The sequence below is a fragment of the Octopus sinensis genome, linkage group LG9 (genome assembly GCF_006345805.1).
Source record: "Octopus sinensis linkage group LG9, ASM634580v1, whole genome shotgun sequence".
In the NCBI taxonomy this organism is placed as follows: Eukaryota; Metazoa; Mollusca; class Cephalopoda; order Octopoda; family Octopodidae; genus Octopus; species Octopus sinensis.
Genome location: NC_043005.1, coordinates 48928290 through 48955789, shown reverse-complemented (window position 1 = coordinate 48955789; position 27500 = coordinate 48928290). Strand labels below are relative to the sequence as shown.

The 27500-nt window shown below is 37.6% G+C and overlaps 1 protein-coding gene across 3 annotated transcripts in view; it reads left to right on the top strand.

Annotated features, from left to right (window-relative positions):
* Positions 1–27500, top strand: part of LOC115215688 (solute carrier family 35 member F4) — a 159044-nt gene that overhangs the window by 127297 nt on the left and 4247 nt on the right. For 2 of the 3 annotated variants that reach the window (XM_036505948.1, XM_029784964.2), the window contains exons 5-8: positions 7812–7878; positions 11789–11911; positions 17953–18042; positions 19213–20411. In XM_036505948.1, the coding sequence (XP_036361841.1) occupies positions 7812–7878; positions 11789–11911; positions 17953–18042; positions 19213–19433 (501 nt within the window). In that variant the 3' untranslated portion in view covers positions 19434–20411. Of the gene's footprint in view, positions 1–7811; positions 7879–11788; positions 11912–17952; positions 18043–19212; positions 20412–27500 lie in introns of those variants that run through there. The other variant, XR_005000665.1, reaches the window with a different exon arrangement.

Sequence of the window (27500 nt, the reverse complement as noted above, 5' to 3'; positions counted from 1 at the left end):
CATTTCTTATTTATATTTTTCTTCCAAAATTTTCGTTGTTCTTGCAACCTTGTCAGTTGATGTTGACTCTGTCCGAACAACAAATATATGCCGAAAGAAGGCTAGTATACTTGATCATCATTGTATTTTCTTTCTGGGGGCATTTATATCATGGAAAAGTGATTTCAGCCATCTAAAACAGAGCTTGTGTATCTTTTCCAGAAAGCTAAAATAACCATTCTACGATACAATTGCTTATATATATATATATTAAAAATTATTGATAAAAATGTTAAGACAACAAAAGAAAGAAAGAGACCTCGATATTATGTAAATAGAGGAATTTATCTGTAAAGGTAATATGTGATAATTATTCGGTAGCCATGATAAAACCCCGAGTTTCGGATGCCGAGGTGGAAAATCACGCTGCTATCTCTTCAGTTATCCGGCCATCGGAAAAATGCTATGAAGTTTATAACTGAAGAGATGGCGGCGTGGTTTTCCACCTCGGCATCCGAAACTCGGAGTTTTATCATGGCTACCGAATAATTGTCACATATTACATTTACAGATATTTTAAAAATTTTATATAATTTATATATAAAATCGGTTTTCGTGGTTATTCTCGTCAACAATCATTAAAGTTCGGTAAAGACTGAAAGAGTACGAACGTAAATACGAGCGGCCGAAATGGGGTTACTCAGAAGGATCTCTGGAATAACGCTATTCGACAGGATGCGTGGCCAGTGAGTCTCTCCAGGTCGAGCCATTGTTCCTCGGCATTGAGGGCTCATAGTTCTGGTACTACAGGCATGTCATGAGTATGTCGTAGGAAAAAAAAAATCTTAAGACGGTGGAAGACCTAGAGGCAGAACAAGAACGAAACGGATGGATAATATCCATAGTTTCAGTTAGTCCCGCTTGGAAATGCATCGGTAAGTTTAATGGTGGTTGCTTTTGATAGGTCTCTATAGAAGAGGTGACTGAGGACTCTTCCCCCACGGTCCTGCCAAGAATATTGGGCGTAAAAGAGGGTTGGATGGATGGATGGATATGATTATTGAACCGAAAGTTAGGTACACGGTATATAAAAGAGCTAAGTAGTATTTACGAAAACAAATAACAAAAAGAAAAGCAAACAAAATCAACATAACTTATATTGAATATTTACAGCACAGTAGTAAAGTTGAAAAAGCATAAAGTTAGTCAATTCTCCCTCCTATACTACGGTATATTGTCCATAATTATCCTATTATTTAAAGTTTACGCGTTGATGCTTCAAACCAATGTACCGAAGTACACCATTGGATTCTTTCCAAACTAACCGGTCACTAGCATTCTGTGCATGTGTGTGTGTGTGTGTGTGAGTGTGTATGTGAGTGCGAGTGTGTGTGTTATTGTTGTTATTATTATTATTATTATTATTATTATTATTATTATTATTATTATTATTATTATTATTATTATTATTATTAAGACGGCGAGCTGGCAGAATCGTTAGCACGCCGGGCGAGATGCTTAGCGGTATTTCGTCTGTCATGTTCTGAGTTCAAATTCCGCCGAGGTCGACTTTGCCTTTCATCCTTTCGGGGTTGATTAAATAAGTACAAGTTACGCACTGGGGTCGTATAATCGACTTAATCTCTTTGTCTGTCCTTGTTTGTCCTCTCTGTGTTTAGCCCCTTGTGAGCTCAGGACAAGATATTGAACAGAATTTTAGTTTCTCCGCTATACGTCCTGAGTTCAAAATCTCACTGAAGTCGACTTTCCTCTTCCTTCCTACTCTTGGATCGATAAAATAAATATTTTCTGCTACCTCTCGATTGATCATAAGGATCAGACTAGTGTGTGACCTAACCTGGTTACCAGGCTAGGTCACGCACTAGTCCGGCCCTTATGAATATTCTAGCTTACGAATATTTTAGTTTTCTACAATCTGCATATTTCCTATTGGATTCTAGTGGATGTCAAACGAATGTTTGTATTACACATATGTAAGCAACTCAGTGTTATTGTTTAATGCTCCAGTATAGCATTAGCCGCAGTTGCTACAGAGACTTATTATCGATTAGTTAGTTCTATTTTCGGCTGTTTTAATTTGGTTCTGGTTTGTTAAAGTCATAAATATATAATGTAACTCTACTGATGTAATTTTTATCCACAATTTTAGGCATCTTCTAACAGTACAATCAATACGACAACTATAATCGATACATAAGCAATTTTTATTGTAATCTGTGGGGTTAACATACAATAAAGATTTATAATATTTTTACCTCCTTTTATATGAGAGGAAAGTGAAGGTGTGTGGCTTAGTACTTTGGATATCCGGATCACAGTCGGAATGTCTTGAGTTCGATTTCCGATGGTGCGTTGTGTCCTTGAGCAAGACACTTTATTTCACTCAGCTGGCAAAAATGAGTAGTACCTGTATTCCACAGGGCCAGCCTTGGCACATTCAGTGTCACGCTGAATCTCGAACTACGTAAAGAGCATGCGTGTCTGTGGTGTGCTCAGCCACTTCACGTTGATTTCATGAGTAGGCTGTTCCGTTGATCGGATCAACTGTAACCCGCGTCGTCGTAACCAATGGGATGCCAGTTTTTTAACGCAATCCTTGAACAGAATCAGTAAGTTATAGTGTATTACAAGATTGGCCCTTTGCTTTGTAAGTATCGTTCATCCGAAAAGCTTCCACAGTGTCTGTCCAGTCATTTTCACTTTAGTTCTGTTCAAGGCTATGGTAAAAAATACTTCCCCAAGATACCTTTTCGTGGAATCGAATGCGGTACCTCGTGATTGCAAAGCAGTTTTGGCAAATACTATATGTTAAGTTGGCGAGCTGACAGAATCGTTCTGAATCTCCCTGAGGACTGCGTTAAGGGAATGCGTGTCTGTGGAGTGCTCAGCCACTTGCATATTAATTTCACGAGCAGGCTATTCCGTTGATCGGATCAGCTGGAATACTCGTCGTCGAAACCGTCGGACTGCCAGATATGATAGGAATGGAAAAAATTATTGAGTAGATTAAGTATTTGATTACAGTTCGTTGTAGATATTTCGTTGTTCTCTTGACAAAATTCTTTGCCTTCAAATTTTTCATATACCTAAGCTGTCGGAAATTACCTTACTCTTTGAACAGATAAGCTATATGCGATTGACTTGCGTTCTATCCAGGGTCAAAGATTTTGCTTCACACTAGTTTCGCACTGTTTCGCACTTGAAATTAAACACTAGCCTTGTGATTTATCCGGATTCTAGAAAAGATGAACTTTTATAAAACCTTTACAAAATGGCAAAGTTCCACGTTATATGAGCAAAACTATTTATTTGATTGCTTGGTTCAATGAATTAATAAATTGTCATCTCATTCAGTAATTAAAAAAATTAAATATTACATTTATTTGATGTTGTTTTATTCATCTTAATTTTACTTTTTACAAAGGATATGTATATATGTATATATATACATATATATATATATATATATATATATATTATATATATATATATATATATATACACACACACAATTATATATATACATATATAATATATATACATATATACATATATATATAAATATATGTATATATATACATATATATATACATATATATATATAATATATATATATATATATATATATACAATATATACACACATATATATATACATATATATATATACACATATATATATATACAAATGTATTCATACATATATATACACACATATATATATACATATATATATATATATATATATATATATATATATATATATATATATATATATATACATTATATATACATATATACATACGTACATACATTCATACGTACATACATTCATACACACACACACACATATATATATATATATATATAATATATATATATAATATATATATATATATATATATATATATATACAGTCACATTCAAATTAACTATCGGTAGGCTAGAACTATAATTGGTTTAAGCAAAACAATTATGACGGAAACAATCATAGAAAGCGGAAAACTAAATAAATTTACATTTTCTCCTTTATAAATATGATTTCTTGTTATCAGAAATATATCTTGTCATCAGTATTGTTTATTGTCATGAATATCCTTTGTTGTTATAAGGCGGTGAGCTGCACGCTGGGAAGAATGCTTGGAGCACTTCGTCCGTCCTTACAATCCGAGTTCAAATTCCGCGGCGGGGGCGAGGGGGTCAACATTGCTTATCATCCTTACGGGGTCGATAAAATAAGTACCAGTTGAACAGAGAGCTTGATTGTAATCGACTTAAAAACCCTTTCCCAAACATACTGGCCTTGTGCTAAAATTTGAAACCAATATAATTCGTCATCAATGCGGTTTTCGGTATCAATGCGGTTTCGTTGCTATCAATATGGCTTGTTAACAATGTTTCATACTACCAATATGGTTTCTTGTTATCAATGTGATTTCTTCCTTCTTATCAATATAGTTTCTTTCTTATCAACATGGCTGTTGTTAACAATATGTTTCATGTTTTCTATATGATTTCTTGTAATTAATGTCGTTTATTATTCTCAGTGTAGTTTCTTATTATGAATGTAATTCCTCCTGTATTATCAATGTAGTCTCTCCCTTGTTATCAATGTGGCTTATTGTTATCAGTGTTAATGCTTCTTATTAATGTGTTTTCCTGTTATCAAGGTGGCTTCTTCTTAACGAAATAGTTTCTTGTCATCTCTATGGTTTCTCGTCATAAATAAGGTTTCATATTATCAACGAAGTTTCTTGTTACAAATCCAAGAAAGTTTCGTTTTTAATTCTGTGTTCGTTTAGTTCGCAAACTTTAGTGGCTTGCCAATTCCAACTAGGGTCTCTCCAAACTAAGACTAATACTTTTCTCTACTGGCAAGAGACAACATGAAAAAAATGTTACCTATATTACTAAAAATCTATCATTCCTAAGTTATTTCTACACTCCACGCACACTATCGTCTCATCTTTTGCTATTTAGTGGCCGGCCAGTCTACATCGTACTTTTGGGACATGCCAGCTTCCCAGCCCTTGTTGCTGTTAATCTCAGTTTTTGTCGACGTTGTTTTGTTGCAGATTAACCTTGATTGAACAAAGACGTTCTGGCTACGATTATTCGTTTTTTTTTTCCTTTGTGTATTCAGGATTTCATTATTTCACATTTCAAAGCGACTGGTTATGATCTGAAAGAAATTTAATTCCTATTTGTAGTAGATCGAGTGATGCTAAGGGATTCCCCTGGTGGCTAAAGAAAGCCTGGTCATGCATATAGGTTCCTTCTCGAGCCATGCCTGGCTCATAAGGGCCGGTTTCCCGGTTTCTTTGGCGTATAGGTTCCCCACCTGGACGGGATGCCGGTCCGTCACAGGTGAGCTGCAAGATACAGGAGGAAAGAGTGAGAGAAAGTTGTGGCGAAAGAGTCAGCAGAAGCTTGCTATTACCTTCTGCCGGAGCCGCGTGAAGCTTAGGTGTTTCGCTCATAAACACACACATCGCCCGCAGATTCGAACACACACAGATTCGAACCCGCGATCCCTCGACCGCAAGTCCGCTGCTCTAACCACCAGGCCATGTGCTTCCACATGCATATAGGTAGCTGGTATTGAAGGTCCAGGTATGGCTCAGACAATCTATGTCTCTATCTGATCAGGAAGAACACTGCACACAGTGACCTGCAACTAATTAATATATGGGATGCAGAGTAACAGCATGGGTGTACACCGCATCCTCACACACCCAGTTAGCTGTTATGCATATGACATGGGCCCCGGTGGTAGACACAAGTAGCTGAGTTAAGAGGAGGAAATCGGTCATAGCCTAAGGTTTCTCTCCCAGTACACAATTTTGCATCACGGTAGAATGAGGCTATTGTTTCTGTAGCTATCCAGATCTGTAGACATATTTTAAATATTTTCGTTTTGATGATATTCCTTTCAGGTATCTTTTAACTGTGATTCTCTCTCCCTGCAGATATCTGTTTCATGTGACCACTCCCTCTGCTGTCCATGTTGGCATTTTGTGTTCTAAGTGAAATTACTGCAGTTGTTAACTTTGCTTTTCATCTTTATAGGGCTGATAAATAAAATTCCACTCTAACGACGCAGAATCGTTAGAGCATCGGAAAGGATACTTTGAGATATTTGTTTCGGCTCCTCGCCCTTTGAAGTCCTGGAAAAGTTCTGGGCACTACCCTACCCTCTTGAATATGCGGTAGGAAAAAAAAAAGACAGCTTACTTACAATAACCTTTGTGAATTACACATAAACACAAACAAAAAATTGTGTTCTTCGTGTTCAAAGAACTAGGGTAAATATTACCCTGCTTGGCAACTGGTAAGAGTCGACAACAGGAAGGGTATTCGGCCATAAAAATAATCTGTTTCAACGAATTCCATCTGACTCATGCAAGCATGGACAAGTGGACGTTAAAACTATGACGATCTGTTTCTGAGATTATTGTTTATAAATTAATTTAGCCCGTGCTAAAAGTGTCTTCGGTACATTGATAGCTGTGAGCTTTGAGTACTTTTAGAACATAGAATCTTCAATTAATTCTTCCGTTCAGTTCACTTATTTTTTAAATGAATCATTTCTGCCGCCTCACAGTAAGGTTTATATGAATGAGACACCGTCTGTGTGACCACTGAAAGTCTTTGATATCACATCAATATTAAACAGAATGAAGCAAACAAGAAAAAAAAATCCGAAAAACAAAGCTATGTTGGATAATATAGGTTTGAGTTAAACTATGCATGAGAAGACAGAATGGTCACAACTAAAACACCTTTGATCACAGATCTGGTCGATCAACGCTGACCTGGAGCTAAAAAAAAGAACAACAACAACAACGACGTGGATGATGATAACAACAACAACAACGTACTTTTCATGTATATCCGTTTCCTTCCCGCCACATCCAACTTTTCGGTCGATCATGTGTAGTAAATGTGTTAAGCTTTACCTGACGATATAACATTTATTACGTTTTGTGTGGTTACTTAGCAACCAAACCACAGAGTAAAGACAACGTAAATTACAATACAAACAAAGTAATTCTAAAATAAATATTCATTGATAATTGATATATATATATATGTGTGTGTGTGTGTGTGTGTGTATAGATCGGTGAACGTCCTGTGCCCATATATGCATATGTATATAGATATTTATGTAAGTATATACACATATGTATATACGCATATATATATATATATATATATATATATTATATATATATATATACACACACATAATGTACACATGTGTGTGTGCGTACGTGCATGCGTGTGCAAGTGCGTATATTATGTGTATGTATATACGTATATAAAATAATTACATATATATATATATATATTATATATATATATATAATTACATATATATATATATATATATATATGTATATGTATATATATGTATATATATGTATATGTATATATATTTATATATATATTTATATATATATATATATATATATATATATATATATATATATATATATAAAACTAAATAATATCATTCAGGCGTAGTGAATACATCTTCCGTAGTAGTAGTAGTAGTAGTAGTAGTAGTAGTAGTAGTAGTAGTAGTAGTAGTAGTAATGGCATGTACAGATATTTATAGAGAAAAAAGCCAAAGAGTAACTTCGTTGTCATGACAATGACATTTTCCCCTTCGTTGTTGATCTTTCAATAATTTACTTTGCTGACTAATTCTTATAACTTATATAACATTTATAGCAAACAATACAATAAAACCTGTCTTCCATCTTTTCTTTCATTTTTATTTTATTCTTATTTTATTTCGCTTTTTAGATTTTCTGTAAAAAGTTCATTGGGGAAGTTAATTTTGGAAAGATTTCACTATTCTTGTCTTTAGTAGGTAAGTTTCGTTATTTATTTTTCTCTTGTCTTGTTCAACATTTTTTCCTCCATACTAACAAGAGTAAGAGTAACGTTTGTAAGAATGATCGTTTTACAGTTGGATGCATTATTATTATTATTATTATTATTATTATTATTATTATTATTATTATTATTATTATTTTATTATTATTATTATTATTATTGAGTGAGAGAGCAGTGCATGCCATCAAAGTGACACTGGGGTAAAAATATACAAAGCCCAGTATACCCATCATGACTACCCGTCTGATAAGGGTACACCAGGCACATGCATCACAACCATATGTGCGCGACATGGTGATCTCATATCAAGATAAACAGCACATGACCTTGCAGGTGGGGCCCAGTTAGAATTTTCTTCAGGTTGAGTAGCCCATCCCGCTCAAAAGGTCCCTGAATAAGGGTTGTTTAAGGATGTTGAAAGAACCACCCATGTTTCCAGAGGTGAACTATTCAAACCCCAAAGAATCCCTCTCAACACATGGCTATGATGCTCCCCCACTACTTCTGCTCGTGATCAGAGATGCACATATCGTCAGCCACTAAGGGACATGCTCAACTGGTTAAGGTCAAACAACTGACAAGCAAATCTGTGGTATTGAGCAGAATATTTGCTGTAGCCCATCTTTTATACCAAGACAAAACAATGTACATGATAACACTTCCAATCAGTTAAGATGAGAAGCCATGAGAGCCACTGCCTTTAGCCATGAGAGCCACTGCCTAGCCATGAGAGCTACTGCCTTTATTATTATTATTATATTATTATTATTATTATTATTATTGAGTGAGCGAGCAGAGCATGCCATCAAAGTGACACAGGGGTAAAATATACGAAGCCCAGTATACCCATCATGACTACCCGTCTGATAAGGGTACACCAGGCACATGCATCACAACCATATGTGCGCGACATGGTGATCTCATATCAAGATAAACAGCACATGACCTTGCAGGTGGAGCCCAGTTAGAATTTTCTTCAGATCGAGTAACCCATTCCGCTCAAAAGGTCCCTGAATAAGAGTTGTTTAAGGACGTTGAACGAAACACCCATGTTTCCAGAGGTGAATTATTCAAACCCCAAAGAATCCTTCTCAACACATGGCTATGATGCTCCCCCACTACTTCTGCTCGTGATCAGAGATGCACATATCGTCAGCCACTAAGGGACATGCTCAACTGGTTAAGGTCAAACAACTGACAAGCAAATCTGTGGTATTGAGCAGAATATTTGCTGTAGCCCATCTTTTATACCAAGACAAAACAATGTACATGATAACACTTCCAATCAGTTAAGATGAGAAGCCATGAGAGCCACTGCCTGGTACTGCATCAGGGCATTTATTATTATTATTATTATAATAATAATTATTATTATTATTATTATTATTATTTTCTAATGCTACGATAACGGTCTTTATTCTTCAGAATTGGTTAGGCTAATATTATATCCACATAGATATTACCGATCCACTTGTCTCTTCTCTCGTTCTTTCATCACCGTTATTGTGTTTCACCGCCAGGATCTGCATTAATTACATTGTAATGTAGTTCAATTTCAAATCATGATAACGCACACGCGCGCGCACATACACGCACACAGAACAGACACACAAGTACATAAATACACACACACGTGCGTGTGTGTGTGTTTGTGTGTGTGTGTGCGGTGCGTGTGTGTGTGTGTGTGTGTGTGTGTGTGTGTGTGTGTGTGTGTGTGTGTGTGTGAGTGCAATTTATATATTTCAAGTAAAATTCGTTTTTGACAGCAACTCAAGTTTCATGTTCAAGTGAAGAAATTTCACTTGCTTTGGGGTAAACACGGAGTTTCATCGTAGTTTCCAGTTACTTGGCTGTCATGTACATTTCCATCACCCATACTGTGACATGCTTCATGACACTTTGCTGATTGAAAATGATGATGAAAATCCGGGTTTATTCGAAACCAAGTCAAATACTTTCGCTTGAATATGAAACTCGAGTTGCTGCTTAAACCAATTAAATTACTGTATATAAAAACATTAATAACTTTCAGATGTAATAAGCGCTTTCAATTTCTGAACCTCTCAGCAAGCGAACAGTGTATATATAAATATATGTTTTTGTGTGTTTGAGTGCGTGTATATAATATACATACATACGTACAGGCTCTACCTAAGAAGAAATGAAGGTGGTGGAGGCCTGATATCAGTACAGACGGCCTTCGAATGCCGTATTGTATCACTCAGGCAATATCTGCTAAACAACAGCAGCAAAATAAGTATATCAATGCAATCTTGAAAAGTGAAGTGAGCAATATTGTACGAGTTGGCAGTGAACTCCTCGAGAAACACTCTCTTCCTGGTGATCTACTATACAGCCCCAAAACAGCTGGGCTGTCTTACCTCAGAAAAGACTTGGATAACAGGTCAGATATTGTTGTTTGGGACAGAGGGGCAAAGGTATGTACCATCATAGAGGTCAGCTACCCTGTAGATATGAATATCTTTTTGAAAATCAAAGAAAAAGAGGATATCTATAGACAATTGCTTCTAAATCTCCAGTTTCTATATCCGGACTATAAATTCATATTCATACTAATAATAATTGGAGTACTAGGGTTTGTTAGTAAATGCTTGAAGGAGAATCTGGATAAACTGGGATTTTCAGAAAGAGAAATTGACCGGCTGATGCGTACATTACAAGTCCAGTCTGTGAGTGGAACAGTAAAAATACACAAGATTTTTCTCAAGTTCCAAATGTGAATTTGTCTGTGTTAACTACATCCCAAAGATGGAGCCTTGTATCTTTGTTGGAAACCGACTTCCTCCTCAATGGAAGACACACACACACACACACACACACACACACACACACACACACACACACACACGTATGTGTGTGTGAATACCGAAAATATATTCTTTCTTTTCTTTTATTCTTTTACTTGTTTCATCCATTTGATTGTGGCCATGCTGAAGCACCGCCTTTAGTCGAACAAATCGACCCCAGGACTTATTCTTTGTAAGCCTAGTACTTATTGTTTCGGCCTCGTTTGCCGAATCGCTAATTTACGGGGACGTAAACGCACCAGGAAAAATGTAGAGGTAACTTTCTGGAAGTTACCCCAGCCTATATATACCCCTTTGTCTGTCGAGAGAAACGGTGCTAGGTTTTTGTGGGAAAAGCAAGAGAAGAGGTAGAGGTATTAAGTGGTGAACACTTTGCTAGATTTGCATGCTCAGCGAAGTATGGACTGTTGCAACGATTGAAAGAACAAAGGAAACTCCGAATCTATGAACCAGTGACTGTAGCAATTGAAGCAAGAAACGGAGGATAGAGTGATTCTATGTTTCAGTAATTATAGCGGTAAAAGACAGAAAGAGGAAGAAGCCTTTCTATGAATTAGTTATCGAAGTGGTAGAAGCGCCGCTAAGGAAACTGTTTATGTACCAGTGATTAATAGCAGTAGAAGCGACAAGTAAAGGAAGGAACGATTGTATAAAACAGTTACCGTGGTGGTAGAATTGACAAAGGAAGCAGTGATTCTATGAACCAGTGATTATTGTGGTAGAAGCGACAGGCAGATCAAGCAGTGATGGTATGAGGCAGTGATTGTAGCAGTGCAAGCGACAAGCGGAGAGGAAACAGTGGGGCTGTGAATTAGTGATTGTAACCTGTTAATTGGCCAATCAGCTTTCCGTCCTAGAGAAATTAACAGCATGATGTAATGCCTTCAGGTAGAATCGAAATTGTGCTGCAACTGAGCTTTTGTTCCTCGGCGCTCGCTTCATAATCGTAGTCATAATTTTTTTTAATGTCAATGTTCTAAGAAATGATTTATTTTTAGCTTTATCTTTCCAGACATGTTTTTTTTTATGTATATATTTTCCCTTTTCTATTCTCAGGTTTGACGAATCTTCTAGTACTCTGGCCATTCGTCCTCTTGTTTTACTTCACTAAAACCGAGTTCGTTGACTGGTTTGATCTACCTTGGACGCCACTCTGTGCTTCGGCTGTCTTCACCACAGGTGAGCAATTTACAACGGCTAATTATTTAATTATTAAACACGTTTCCGGTTGAGTTTCACAAGAAAAGAAAAAATTGCCGCCTCTCTCTTCCCACTAAATGTAATAATATATAGATAATAAACATTATTATCGTCTGAGCTTACAAATCATCGTTGGGAAAACCTCTGCATAGATTATTACTTGGCTTACATGAAAACTACAGTGCATGGTAAATGAATCGACTTAGTGAACTATTATTTAACGAAGATATGAAGGAACTAGGGATTAGCCTTATTTAAATTGACTGTTACAGGTTTTTAGTGATAGAAGCCAGTCAACTGTGAGCAATTTCTCAAAAAATAACCAACTTATGTTTCCTTTGATCTATTCCAAAAGCGAAGCTTATGGCAGACAATAAGTTGTCAGAAGTATCGTAGAAGTTTATTTTCGTAATATGAATACACATTCAACCGAATAATTGTTTTATACTTTACCTGAAATATCTATTGTTTTTATATGGTAAACCACGAACATCAGAGAGAAGAGTTATATCATATCTTACACAAAATATTTGGATTTTATATGGTGAATAGTAAGTAATAAAGGTAGGCGAACAATATAACTGTTATATATTAGACGAGATAGTTTCTGATTTTATGTCGTAAATAAACGGATCTCAATCGGTTTGAGACCAGAGCATTGCTGTTGGTCGATTGACTGAACTGCTTGGTCATTGAATTATAGTATAAATGACTGAGTAGTGAAGGTGCGTGGCTTAGTACTTTGGATATTCGGCTAACGATCGTAAGGTCGGGAGTTCGATTCCGGCAGCGCCTTCTGTCATTGAGCAAGAATCGGATTTCATGTTGCTCCAGTCCACTCAGTTGGTAAAAATGAGTACTAGTTGTATTCCACAGGGCCAGCCTTGGCACATTCAGTGTCACGCTGAATCTCCCTAGGAACTACGTAAAGAGCATGCGTGTCTGTGGTGTGCTCAGCCACTTCACGTTGATTTCATGAGTAGGCTGTTCCGTTGATCGGATCAACTGTAACCCGCGTCGTCGTAACCAATGGGATACCAGTTTTTTTAAGTGGCTGAGTATTCCTAGACACTTGTACTCTTAACTCAATCCTTGAACAGAATCAGTAAGTTACAGTGTATAACAAGACTAGTCCTTTGCTTTGTAAGTATCGTTCATCCGAAAAGCTTTCACAGTGTCTGTCCAGTCATTTTCACTTTAGTTCTATTCAAGACTACGGTAAAAAATACTTCCCCAAGATACCTTTTCGTGGAATCGAATGCGGGACCTCATGATCGCAAAGCAGTTTTGGCAAATATTATATGTTAAGGCGGCGAACTGACAGAATCGTTAGCACGCTGGGAAAAAATGCTTAGCAGCATTTCGTCCGTCTTTACGTTCTGAGTTCAAATTACACCGAGGTCGACTTTGCCTTTCATCCTTTCGATTAAATAAGTACTTGACTGCTACTTATTTCTTCGACACCGAAAGGGGGAAAGGCAAAATCGACTTCGGCGGGATTTGAAACCAGAACGTAAAAATGGTCAGAATGCCGCTGTGCATTTTGTCCGGCATGCTAACGATTCTGCTAGCTCACTGCTTTTCATGATGATAATAATAACAATGGCTTCAAATTTTGGAACAAGGCCAGCAAGTTCGAGGGAGGGGATAAATCGATAGCATCGATCCCAATGCTCAACTGCTACTTATTGTATCGGCGCCAACAATATGAAAGGCAAAGTCAGCCTCGTCGGAATTTGAACTCAAAACGTGAAGACGGACGAAATACCGCTTACCATTTCACCCACTGTGCTAACGATTCTGCCAGCATACCGTCTTAATAATAATAATAATAATAATAATAATAAACTGTTCCCAGAAGAGCAGAAAGGATGCCGCAAAGGCTCATATGGCTGTAAAGATCAACTAATGATTAATAAAGCCATAACTGAAGACAGCCACAGAAAGAAGAAAGGCCTCAGTATGGCCTGGATTGACTACAAAAAGGCGTTTGATAGCATCCCCCACACATGGATCCTCGAAACACTAGCCATTAACAAAGTAGCACCAACAATCATAAAATTCATAGAGCACTCTATGAATAAATGGCAAACAGTCCTACACCTCCAAACAAAAGAGGGACTCATGAAAACCAAAGACATCCCCATTAGAAGAGGAATATTCCAGGGAGACACGCTCTCTCCACTCCTTTTCTGCTTGGCACTGTCACCTCTATCTGATATGCTAAATAGAACTGGATGCGGATATAAATGTTACGGCAAACCGATCAGCCACCTTTTATATATGGATGACCTAAAACTATACGCTGCAAATGACAAACAGTTGGAAACACTATTAAAGACAGTTCATGGATTTACCAAAGAAATAGATATGAAATTTGGATTAGAAAAATGCGCCAAAGTAACCCTGAAAAGAGGAAAACTAGTTAAGAGTAACAACATCACACTAGATAAAACCAATGAAATAAAAGAATTAGACCAAAGCCAAACTTACAAATACTTAGGAATCCATGAACTAGATAAGACACAACACACACAAATGAAAGAGAAAATAAAAAAAGAATATTATAGACGAGTTAGATCAATACTAAACACAGAGCTCAATGCTAAAAACAAGATAATAGGTATCAACACTTTAGCTGTCCCAGTTATAAGTTACAGCTACAATATCCTTAACTGGACACGAAATGAACTGTCCAAAATAGATAGGTAAACAAGAAAAATACTGACAGGATCTAGGATGCATCACCCAAAATCTGACATAGAAAGACTATATATACAACGTATAGAAGGTGGTAGAGGTCTTATACAGCTGGAAAACTACTATAAAATAACCACCATAGGACTGCAAAAATATCTACTTCAGAAGGAAGGAAAACTGATCCAGATAGCGGCAAAACACGAGCAAAACAAAAAACTGTTCTCAGTATTTAAGGAAGCTGACAAATACAAACAAGAAATCATACCACCTAATAAACATGAAGAAGAAGAAGATGATGAAGAAACAACAAAAGCTATAAAACAAATGAAATCCAAACTAAAAATAGAACAGCAACGAACCATGATAAAACGATGGCAAGAAAAGCCCCTTCATGGTAAATACTGGACTAAACTAAACGCAAAAGAAATAGACAAAGAAAAATCCCAGCAATGGTTGAGAAGCTCAGGACTCAAAGCAGAAACAGAGGTATTTTTAATTGCAGCACAAGACCAAAGCCTCCCCACCAGAAATTACCAAAAACATGTAATGAAAAGAAATATTACAAGTAACTGCAGAATATGTGGAGATGGACAAGAAACAATAAATCATATTATCTCTAGCTGCCCAGTCTTATCTAAGAAGGAATATATTCACAGACATGACAGAGTTGGAACCTACATACATTGGAAGCTATGCCAACATTATGGAATAACAACAGAAAAAAGATGGTATAGGCACACACCAGAAAAGGTCACAGAAAACGAGAAAGCAACCATACTCTGGGATATGCCGATACACACAGATAGAGAAATTAAGGCCAACAGACCAGATATAGTTGTCAGAGATCATGAAGAAAAAAAATGCTTTCTAATTGATGTATCAATACCGGCTGATGACAACGTGTCTCTAAAAGAAATGGAGAAACTCTCAAAATACAAAGACCTGGAAATAGAGGTAACTAGAATGTGGAATCTGAAAACAGAAACATTCCTATCATAGTAGGTGCATTAGGCATGATAAAAAAATATTCAGACAAATACATAACAAAAACACCAGGACTTACAAACACATATAACATACAGAAAATTGCACTACTAGGCACTGCACACATCCTACGCAGAACACTTTCCATACAATAACCATCAAGCATCACAACAAATCACAGCACATACCCAAGGCACACAGAGCTGTGCTCGGTAGTGAAGTGAAAGCACGCTATAAAAATAAAACTACTGAATAATAATAATAATAATAACGTTTCAACGTAAACAGTGTATACTTTCAGTGCTGATATCAGAATGGAGTTCGGACTAAAAACGTGTGGGGTGTTAGTCCTGAAGAGAGGCAAAATTAAATGTATGGACGGGCTAGCGATACCTCGGTGGGAGGTTATGCAGCAGATACAAGAAACGGACTATAAGTACTTGGGGATATTGGAAATGGATAAATTGATGGAGAAAGAAATGACATAAAAATTTAAGGTGGAGTACTTGCGCAGACTGAGACTGATCCTTAAGTCGAAATTAAATGGACGGTATAAGATTGAAACTATGAACACCTGGGCGATTTCACTCCTTAGATATGGAGCAGGGGTAATCGCATGGACAGTAGACGAACTAAACAGCTTTGAAAGAAAGACAAGGAAGTTGCTGACTGGATATAGTATACTCCACCCAAAACGTGACACAGACGGACTGTAAGTACCAAGAAAAAGAGGGGGAGAGGACTGACTGGATGCGAACACAGTATTAGAGTAGAAGAAAACAACGTAGGATGGTATGTAAAAAATGTCACAGAACCGCTATTATTGAAAGTAAGAAGGTCAGGCTTGTGTAGGATGGAAGATTGCAAAGATAAAGCACTGTAGAAGGATTTGAGAATGAATGAAACTGAAAATAGGTGGATAAAGGAATGAATGCGTGGGTAATTTCATAGGGATCTTGAAGATAAAACAGACAGAAAAAAAAAGATGGCTATGGATGACTAAAAGTGACTTAAAACCGAAAACGGAGGCTCTAATCTGTGCTGCTCAAGAGCACAGTATTAAGAACCAATTACATTAAATACAGAATAGACAACACATCAGAAAGTGATAAGTGCAGAATTTGTGGACAAAATGGTGAAACTGTATGGCATATTACCAGTCAATGTACGCCAATAGCCCAGAAAGAATATATGAGACGTCATGACAATATAGCAAGGATTGTCTATTGGACACTTTGCAACAAGTATGGACATGACAGAGCAAAAAAGTGGTACGAACATAAACCCGAAGATATAATGATAATGCAAAGATCCTATGGAATTTTATGATTCAGTGCGACCATGGGATAGAGATTAGGAAACCAGACATGGTGTTAATTGAGAAAGAAAGCAAACAATGCTGAATCATAGATATAACATGCCCATCTAACAAGGTATCCGATAAGGAAGAAAGAAAAGTCGATAGATATAACAGGTTGATTGGGAGGTTAAGCAGTTGTAGTCGCTGAAAAAGGTGGTAGTAGTACGAATAATTGTCGGAGCCCTGCGAACAGTGAGTAAAATTCTTGAGAAGTACATAGAACAAATAGGGCTGCAATAAGGGTAGAACGCTCGCAGAAAACAGCACTTCTTGGAACCGCTCGAATGCTCCAGATGGTGCTCGAAAAATGAGGGTATTACCTTAGTTGACAGCGTTAGAAGCTGTGTAAAGACAATAAAATAATAATAATAATAATAATAATAATAATAATATAATAATAATGAATTGAAAAAATGTGGCATCTCAAGGCGACTACAGTACCAGTGATTGTAGGATCTCTAGGAATGATAAAAAAAATGGTACTGAAACCTATTTGAAAATGATACCAGGCTTACCATCCCTACAGGAAGTGCAAAAAATCGTGTTAACTGGAACGGCTTATGTACTGAGAAGAGCATTATCGTTGTGAAAACAACACCCATTTATGAATTTATTTATTTATTAATTTTTTAAATACATATTTTACCTGTGAATTTGCATGTGTAATCTGGGAATGCATCCAATGAGCTTCTCTGCCCTAGGTGTACGGAAAACACTGGGCGAGAAACGGAAGAAAATTTGAAGGAAGAAGGAATAATAATAATAATAATAATAATAATAACGATAATGCGGCAGTCACGGGGAACGTATGGGCTCAAATATGGATCCAACAGGCCATTCAATGGTTCACTGCTTTAAGACAGATTTTCAGTTTTGCCCTCCAATCTTCCTTATTCATTTACTATTTTCCTAATGACTTTTTGAAAAAGTACTGATTTTAAAATGTTATGATAATGTTTTTCACTTTTTTTTGTAGCACACCAACTGGTATTTAATTATTCAGGAGTCTTCACAATCACCTTCTTCATAGAAACAGCTCTTCTATTTGGCATTCCTCTGGGTGCAAGTAAGCTTGATTTATCATTATTTTTAAACAATTGTCTTTCTGTTAATCAATGATTAAGAGTTTGACAAAACGTGTGCAGTACTTCATTCGTTACATGAGAGTTGTAAAATGCTGAAGAACTTGCACGCGATCGTACACTACAAGAAATAGCTGACAAAGCCCTCTCCAGTCACACCTTATATTTTCAGAGTAAGGAGGGGGAAGAGTGAAGAGTGTTGTCCCTGATATATATATATATATATATATAATATATGTTAATATAAAGTCCTGGTAAGGCATAAAGACAGAGTATTTCTAATGTAGCTCTCAACCCGAGTTCTGAGCTACCAACACTATCAGATTCCGTATTAATATCGAAATTCTTCAGGTGTCGAAAATCATGGTATCACGACGGTAAAACCGCCGTGGGGCTTTAGCGAAGAGTAAAATATAATCAAATGATAAAACTAAGAAATACTTTAATGCATCTTTAATGACCAGTTACAATTGTTTCTGTGCCAACTTTGCTTTCAACGCCAGTTACGTAAAATTTCAGTGAAAATGTACGTATCATTTGCGGTTTTATACATTAGAGTGGCACTTCGTCCGACTTGCATCAAAGGCTCTTGAGTTGTGCATTGTCCAAACTTTGTTTTTTTGCTTATATCGGGCAGAAATTTATATATATATATATATATATATGTATATTATCGGTGTATTCAGAACTATTTTGTAGAGTGTTATTTGGGGGAAATTCGGTTATCGTTGTTATGTAATCATCACAACAAACATGAACAATCAACGTTGCCCATTGTCTCCCTTGATACAAGGACATTCAGTAAGTTTCCCGCCACAACAAATACCTTGTACAACAACGGCAGTCTAATAAAGTATCTCGTATCGTTAACACGTTTTTTCAGTCTCTCTCATTTTCTTAATCTTTCATACTAAGTACTCACTACTTCCTTTAATACTCAATACATTATATATAACAACAACAATCGTGAGCAGACATAGTCGCACTTTCCCCTCTCAAACTTTGACTCAGTGAGGTTAAAATTTTATATTTATCAAAAGGAAAACGTATATCTGCCGTTTCGAATTATCTCAGAACTGTATGTATGAATTAATATCAATTATTCTATACCATCCTAAAATCTCTCATTGCTTTTTGTTTATTTATTTTAATAGTTGCTGACATTGTATGGAGAAATAGCCATTTTTCAGGAATGAAAATATCTGCATTGGTTTTAATCGAAGTTGGACTTTTGCTTACCATCTTACCAGAAGGTTGGCATCATCACGTTATGCGTGGTTTTAGATTCGTCAAAGAATTAGTATCAAAGCCGCCACCTGAAGAAGATATCCCGCCTCAGACTTCAAGATTCGAATGGAGAAATTCGATCAATTGATTCTTCTCAAAGGACATTGTAGTATTTTATACAAAAACAACGGTGACACTGGGCACAAGATTTATTGTGCGTTCATTTATACAAGATATCGTTTGTTTCTTATTCTTCTCCTCTGTATCGCATGTTTGACTCGGTATTGCCTGACGATGAAAGCATGTTTACTACATCCTCTTCACAAAGCTCGTGGAAAATCTACGAGAAAGTTCTGTTTGTATCACCTCATAATGGATACTGTGGATGAAAACGTCTGACAATCACAACACTACTAAAGAATTTAGAACTCAATTCACAAACGCAATGTGCATTTAAATCTCATTAAATTGTATAAGGTGAATTTTTTTCACTCAAATTCAAACTCAAATGTGTATATAGAACAAGCCCTCACTCTGCTGTGTGTGTATGTGTGTGTGTTTTAATAACTTTAGGACGTAATCTATTACACCGCTAAACTTAGTGGCTTTTTAAGTAATGTGCTCGTGGATAGTTAATGAGTTTGGTGTGATACTGAAGAAGGAGCAAGTACTCCTGAAATATGCATATACACCTAATACCTCTTTCCCTATCTTCGATCGTATTGTTTACTTAGACGTATTCGTATACGAAACGTCATAACTTTCAGTGCTGGCTCTAAGTTCTATAGAATATCTGTGGAGATAATTTAGAAGTGATTCAATCGCACTGCTAACACAAAAACGTAGGACACAGTATTGACTTCTAAATCTTTAATACTCTTAGTAGTATATAATGGTTGTTAAACGAAATACCGTACGACTACCAGCAACTGATATATATATATATATATATATATATATATATATATATATATATATATACCTACATATACATTGGCACACACACACACACAAGCATACACAATATATAAAGTTGTATAGGTTTGAACAGGGGAGTATCAGAGAGTTAATCAGCGATTGTAGACCTGGAAAAAGGATGCTATTCACATGTTTGCTCTGTTTGTATTTTCTTCTTCTTCTTCTTCTTCTTCTTCTTCTTCTTCTTCTTCTTCTTCTTCTTCTTCTTCTTCTTCTTCTTCTTCTTCTTCTTCTTCTTCTTCTTCTTTTTTTTGAGAAAAGTGTTACATTTTTAAAATCGAAAATATTAAAGTGCATTTTTAAAGAAAAATAAAACACGAACATTTAATGTTTTACTATTTCTTGTTCCGATGATTATAGTTTTATTGTGCATCTTAGTATGAAATGGTGTGTGAGACCTAGAGTATTAGTACACTTGTCATCACACACACATACATTTGTGCACACAACCATATTTTCACACACACACACCGATGTTTCCAATACCTCGTTTCACGTTTTCTTTGTGAACAATACTTCGTTTAAATTAGTTGAATATTCAGCTTCGTTGTAGCGATGCTTATTATTGCAGCAGTTTAAAACCCCAAAATCACGAGAGAGAAAAAAAAGAAGATATTCTTGTTGTTTGGTCATTTCCAGAAGATCCTGTTTAAATTTGAACTTCCAGACAAGGAACCATGTTTGTGCTTTACTGGCGTGCACAAAAGAAAGGAATCAGTTGGTTACTTTTGATTTTGCTTTTGCGTTCCTGCTATATCGTATCATTTGAGTTGCAATTTCTTTAAGTACAATAATTTCAACATAAAATAATTTAGTACTCTTTTCTACTCTAGGCACAAGGCCCGAAATTTTGTGGGAGGGAGCCAGTTAATCAGATCGACCCTAGTATGCAACTGGTACTTAATTCTTCGACTCCGAAAGGATGAAAGGCAAGGTCGACCTCGGCGGAATTTGAACTCATAACGTAAAGACAGACGAAATACTGCTAAGCATTTCGCCCGGCGTGCCAGCTCGCCGCCTTTACTTTAGTACTCTTATTCTCCTGTAATTACACCTAAGAATAAAGCGAGGCGGGGTGGAACGAAGAGACGTTAGAGGAAAGAAAAGAATTGTTACAATAAGATTAAGACTTGATCTGGTCAACTTCAAAAACCACAATGAATTAATCTGAAAACAAATCTACCATTCAAATTTCAAGCGAGCGTAACACTTTTAATCTGACACACGCATGAATTAAAATAATGGAGACTTGGAAAAAATATAAAGTGTTTAAGTGTATGATGTTACTGAATAACTTGAAACTCTCCTAAATTCAGAATGACTCGAGTTGGCGATATTGATAGGCTGCCATAACAACCAAATACTTATCTATTGCTTACGTGTCCGCTTCTGGGACGATTTAGTTTCACCTATCTCTGAAGAATATTGTGTTTCTTACCACTACAGTCTTTAAAGGGATTTTTTTTTCTTCGGACGATAAACCGTAGCTTCTGGGGTTTAAACAACACTCGTACGTTAAGTATGTGGTTACGGTTATGTTTGTATTACCTGACAAAAGACGTTAGATCAATTTAATTAGTTGAAGCTAAGACAGTCAATCAAACGTTTGTTCCTTTCTGTGTATGGTTTGAAAAGTTAAAAATAAATGTATTAATATCCTTGGATCACTGATAACAGAGGAGTCAGCAAATCCTGATAACTGGCTGCCTCAAAGTGCCCAGCACAGTTGAAGAGTATTATAGAAAGAACCAAATATCTACCCTTTTAGTGTAGTTATTAATGTGATCACGTGATCACGTGACTGACCAGTCCATCAGATGTTGCTACACATTGCTGGTCACAATGCGTTCGCATTGTTTTAGCCTTCGAACGACGCCACCCCGCTGGCTAAGCGAGCAGGCCAACAGAAGAAAGTGGGAGAAAGAGTGGTGAAAGAGTACAGCAGGGATCACCACCCCCTGCCGGAGCCTCGTGGAGCTTTTTAGGTGTTTTCGCTCAATAAACACACACAACGCCGGTCTGGGAATCGAAACCGCGATCCTCCGACCGCGAGTCCCTTGCCCTAACCACTGGGCCATTGCGCCTCCACAGTTATTAATGTAGAAAGAAGTAAGCTTGCGTTTGTGTTGTGTCAAAGCTTTCGCAATATTCTGATAACTTATTTGCTTTATTCGTCAAGTTACAACAAAAGCAGTCTAGCATTTAAAGTGGAAGCCGTCGTGTTGCACAGTCTGGAGCTACCTTTCTGTCAATTCTTTGATCCCACGCTGATACTAGTTCTTGTCCTTCGAGGCAAAGAACTCCTTTACTGAAGCTTCTACCTCCTTTTGATTGATGAAGATGAAGCGTCGCGAGCACAGGAAGTTAGCCATGAATCGGAACAAGTAATAATCCGAGGGAGCTAGATCCGAACTATATACTGGGTGTGGCATCAGTTCGAACCCCTTAAATTCTTGGAATTTATTTCGGGTCATTCAAACACTTTGAGGTCTTGCGTTGTCTTGCTGTAGAAGAGCTTGTTTTCTGGTGTCTAATACTGGGTATTTTTGCCGTACAATGTCATATGCCCGTGAGACCCCCAGTTCGCTTGATACTCTTCGAGTGTTACGCGCCGGACTTACCCCTATGGTTCGGAGCACAACCTCGGAATCCACGGTTTTTGGTCTACCTGACCCTGCCTAATTCTTCCGAGCGAAATTTCTTGAACTATCTGGATACTGCACTGTATTCAACTGCGCTTTCACCTTTCGCACAACAAAAGCTTTTGATTGCTTCTGCGGCGTTATGGCTCAATTCAAACCCATAAAGCATAAGTTCTCGAATTAGGCTACGTTGTACGCTTATCTGTGTGGCTTCTAAATCACATACTGTTCTTCACTCCTGCTCCGGAGCGTCGGCTGCGGGGTCATTCCGAAAAGCTCTACCTGCGACGATTTCATCTCAATCGAAGGAGAGGAGCTTTCTCCGTCCGGGTTGCGGATCCGTGGAACAAGCTGCCAGACGAGATGGTGAAGATGCCGACGACCGCTTTGTTCAAAGCCTCCCTGGACCTCAAGTGGCCTGAACTCTTTACATGAACACCACCCTGTACTTAACTCCATGTCCCCCTACATGGCCTTGCTATTTGCTTTTGAGCCAAATTAACTAACTAACTAACTAACTAACATACGGAGTGTAACGATGCACAATATGTCAGCACACCAGCTACCATGATACTACCAGTCTCAGCGGGTACCTTCCACGTCTTGAACTGCTTCGGTTACGTGGTATGCACATCGCAAACTAGCACGTATGCAAATATTGCCAGACGTTTGACTCACTTCAGTATTCTAAAGAAAGGTATCAAGGAATAAAGCAGCAAAAAATCGTCTCATGTAGTTAATAGTGGTAAATGCCACTGAAAATTTTGAAAATTAAATCATTGCTTATATTTCATTGCAAGTTTTCGGGTCTTTTTAACCTTTTCATATCCGTTAGCCCAATACAGTTCTATTATGCGTCTAAAATGTAAGTCCCCCCCCCCACCATATTAGCACATGAGATCAGGATACCACCCAAAAAAGCTAAATGTCTAAAGAAATCGAGTCATCATGCTCCTGTGGAATCATAAACGGCCATTTGTCTCGTGTAGAACCACCTTCTTACCGTTTGGGTCCAAGAGGTTTGTGTGTTCCTTGAGATCTAAAGATTTCCAAAATAACACTGCCACCCCACCACCCAATCCCGTCTGGCAGCGTGGTGAGTGCACTGTATAGTAATCGAAAATGAGTTTGAGTGAGAGTCCTGTAGAGATCATGGTTTCGATAATGGCTAGCTTAGTGATCTGTGCTTGTTGAACAAGTAACCTTGCTTCCCAGCTACCAACTCTATGTACAGCCATTTTAATTGGTGAAAAATATATAGGCCACTCACTTTAATCCTCGAGAAGACCATTTGATCTGCTCTTCTCGTTGGTCGAGGAGGAATTATCGAAAGATATTTCTAAAATATTTTTGAGGGACTTCTTTCTAAAAAGTCCAACGTCGAAGTGATAGTTTTCCCTTTAACTGTATGTTTGGCAGTTTTGGATCAGTAGACTGTTTTAGGGAGTTTGTGGGAGGAGCTCCTCAAAGCCTTTCCCATTGGTAACTATACTTTCACTCAATTTTCCTCTATCAATTCAGTGCTGCTCTTTTAAACAACAGTAGGACGACGATTCCTCTTGTCTGTTTTATTGTTGTTGCTGTTGATCTTATAGATGATTTTGTTCATTCTTTTTTATTGTAATGCTCGTTTAAGTTGTTGTTGTTGAGGCTGTTTTTAATGTTGTTATGCGTTGTAAGCATGGAGACATCTACATCTACCTTAAATATACCAGCTTTCCTGTTGGAGTAGCTATTTTCTCCCATCTTTCTTTTTTTACTGTCACAAGCCTTTTTGGTTTGGTTTCTCGCCTCAACTTAGTTGCTCAGCAAGATCCTTGATTCAGAGAGGTTTGTTGTAGCTGATGGTACTGGTACTGAGGTGATTACTTAAGGTATAGCGAGAAAACAGGGAGAATAGACTTCAATCATTTCTTCAATACGCTGTGTCAGAGTTGGGGTAGTCATGCTCCAAAATTCGAGGACGCAAAAGTTGCCCGATGGAACCAAATGATGGAGACGATGAACAGTTGCACAAGGTGCAAATCACTCAGTTTTGTTATACTGTTCTACGGATACTATGTGTACATTTCAGACTTGTTTGTTGAGCTTTTTGTAGAGGTCTACTTCAATTGGTGGAAGAACAGAAGAATGCTCAGTGTTGTGAACCGGGTAGTGGTAATGATGTTAATAATGGATGGCGACAAGGGGAAATTCCTTAAGAACTTTTGGCCCATATCTCCGCTGAACGCAGAGTTAAAGATTTTGGTCAACTCTTTGAAAAGAGGTTGTCACTTGTTGGTGGCCTTACTGGTAAAATACAAACGTACAACCCCGATCAAATCCAACCTCCACTTTATGTGATACATTACAGAGTATGGGTAAAGACCCTGAATCATGCGGGGCCCTAATCATCTTAGATCAATCGAAAGCATTCTATTGGCTCAACCACAAAACTTAACGGCTGTCCTCAAGCAGCCGTCAAGTTTGGTGGTTGACCCAATCTGGGGCTGGATCGCTGCAATGGTTCGGGTGAATGACCACCTATAAAAAACATTCAATATTATGCGCTCAGTCCGCCAGTGTCGTTCCCTCTTATCTCTTTTTGTGTCATTACTGCGTAAACTAGAGAGATTATTGAACACTGAGGTCACTGATGTGGTTGCCACTGCTCCAAGGTATTAGGAGGCTGTGACAGGAGCCAAAATCAATCAGAAAAAGTTGGTGCACCTACAACGCGGCAACTGGAGAGGTATGTTCATGCCATCCAACAGTTGGTTTCTGGATGGACAGACTGGTTAAATTGCTAGGAGTTTGGTTTCATCTCGGTCTTTAGGTGTAGAAGATCTGGGACAAGGTGACACAATCTAATCTCAATAGTAATTTCTTTACTACCCACAGAGAGGACAAACAAGGACAGAAAAACGGATTAAGTCGATTATATCGACCCTAGTGCGTAACTGGTACTTAATTTATCGACCCCGAAAGAATGAAAGGCAAAGTAGATCTCAGCGGAATTTGAACTCAGAACGTAACGGCAGACGAAATACCTATTTCTTTACTACTCACAAGGGGTTAAACATAGAAGGGACAAACAAGGACGGACAAACGGATTAAGTCGACTATATTGACCCCAGTGCGTAACTGGTACTTATTTAATCGACCCCGAAAGCATGAAAGGCAAAGTCGACCTCGGCGGAATTTGAACTCAGAACGTAGCGGCAGACGAAATACCGCTAAGCATTTCGCCCGGCGTTCTAACGATTCTGCCAGCTCACCGCCTTCAGCAGACGAAATACCGCTCAGCATTTCGCCCGGCGTGCTAACGTTTCTGCCAGCTCGCCGCCTTAAGTGACCTTGGACATCATGCACTTTCAAGCCCCTTCCCCAGCTTTTAGGTAAACCATATCGTATTCACAGAACGTTATATTCTGTATGGCATAATCCAAAGAAACTCCCTGTCCTTGACTTCTTTTGCTACTTTTCCGTCCTTCTCGGCTGAAGCAGACTCTTCCACATTCATCGCTGGTCAGCTCATTCTGGTCTCTCACATTTCCTGAAAATGTCACATCCACACCCTTTCTTGTATCCCTGTTAAACTTTTCGTGATTTCTTCGAGGTATTTTGAAGTTCTCATTTCTGTGATACATTGCTTTCCTTTATCTTGTCCAATCATTTGCGGTTTCTTCCCAGTTCTTTTCCGAGATATTAGTTTTCTTCAAGGATGTCTTTTATGCAACCGTTGTATCTCAACTTAGGTTTATGAGGTTTCCATTCCCCAGCTCACCATACAAGATTTGCTTCGGAGGCTTGCAGTCTTCCATTCTTACCAAGCGACCCATCCATCGTACCCGGAGCAGCAAAATGATTGATTCAGTATTACACCAATCATTTCTTTTAAGGACCTCACATATATTTTTCAACGCAGATCCAAGATTCATACATACTTACGTATACAGGTGTGTGTGTGTGCGTGCCTGTGCGCATGTGTATGTGTGTGTATGCGCGTGCACGTGTGAACGTGCGTGTGTGTGTGTGTGTGTGTGTGTCTGTGTTCTCTTCCATTTTTGATTATTTGAGGTCTTTTTGTAAGGAGGGAACTGGTTTCTAACAAAGATACAAAGCTCTATCATTAGAAAGTAGACAGCAAAAAAAAAAAAAAATGTTACATTTTGAATTTAAGAAAAGTCTTGCATATTTTTACTATTCCACTTATAGAATGTGTTTGTATTGTACAAATTAGCTGATTGATTTGCTTTTCTGAAAGCCCTAGCTTATTTAGATTTGCACTCACAAAACCAAAATGCACCAATGTATTATGTGTATGTATATACGTGTAGCATGAATATTTCGCAATCGTAAAACACTTAGAAATCGAACTCAGATCACTATGTGATGAAAAAAAACAACAACTCTGTAGTACGAACGCAGTTGGCTCAAACATTGTTGATTTCATCAAAATATTAACCATTCAAGATTTCTGGTGCAAAAGGATTAAAGTTTTGACATGCCTTTTTCCGATAAGAACATCAGCTATGTGTTTAGCGCGCTTTAGCCATTAGCTACTAGACATCAGATAACAGCAGAGAACCAGAAAGCAGACCAGAGCAGTGTTC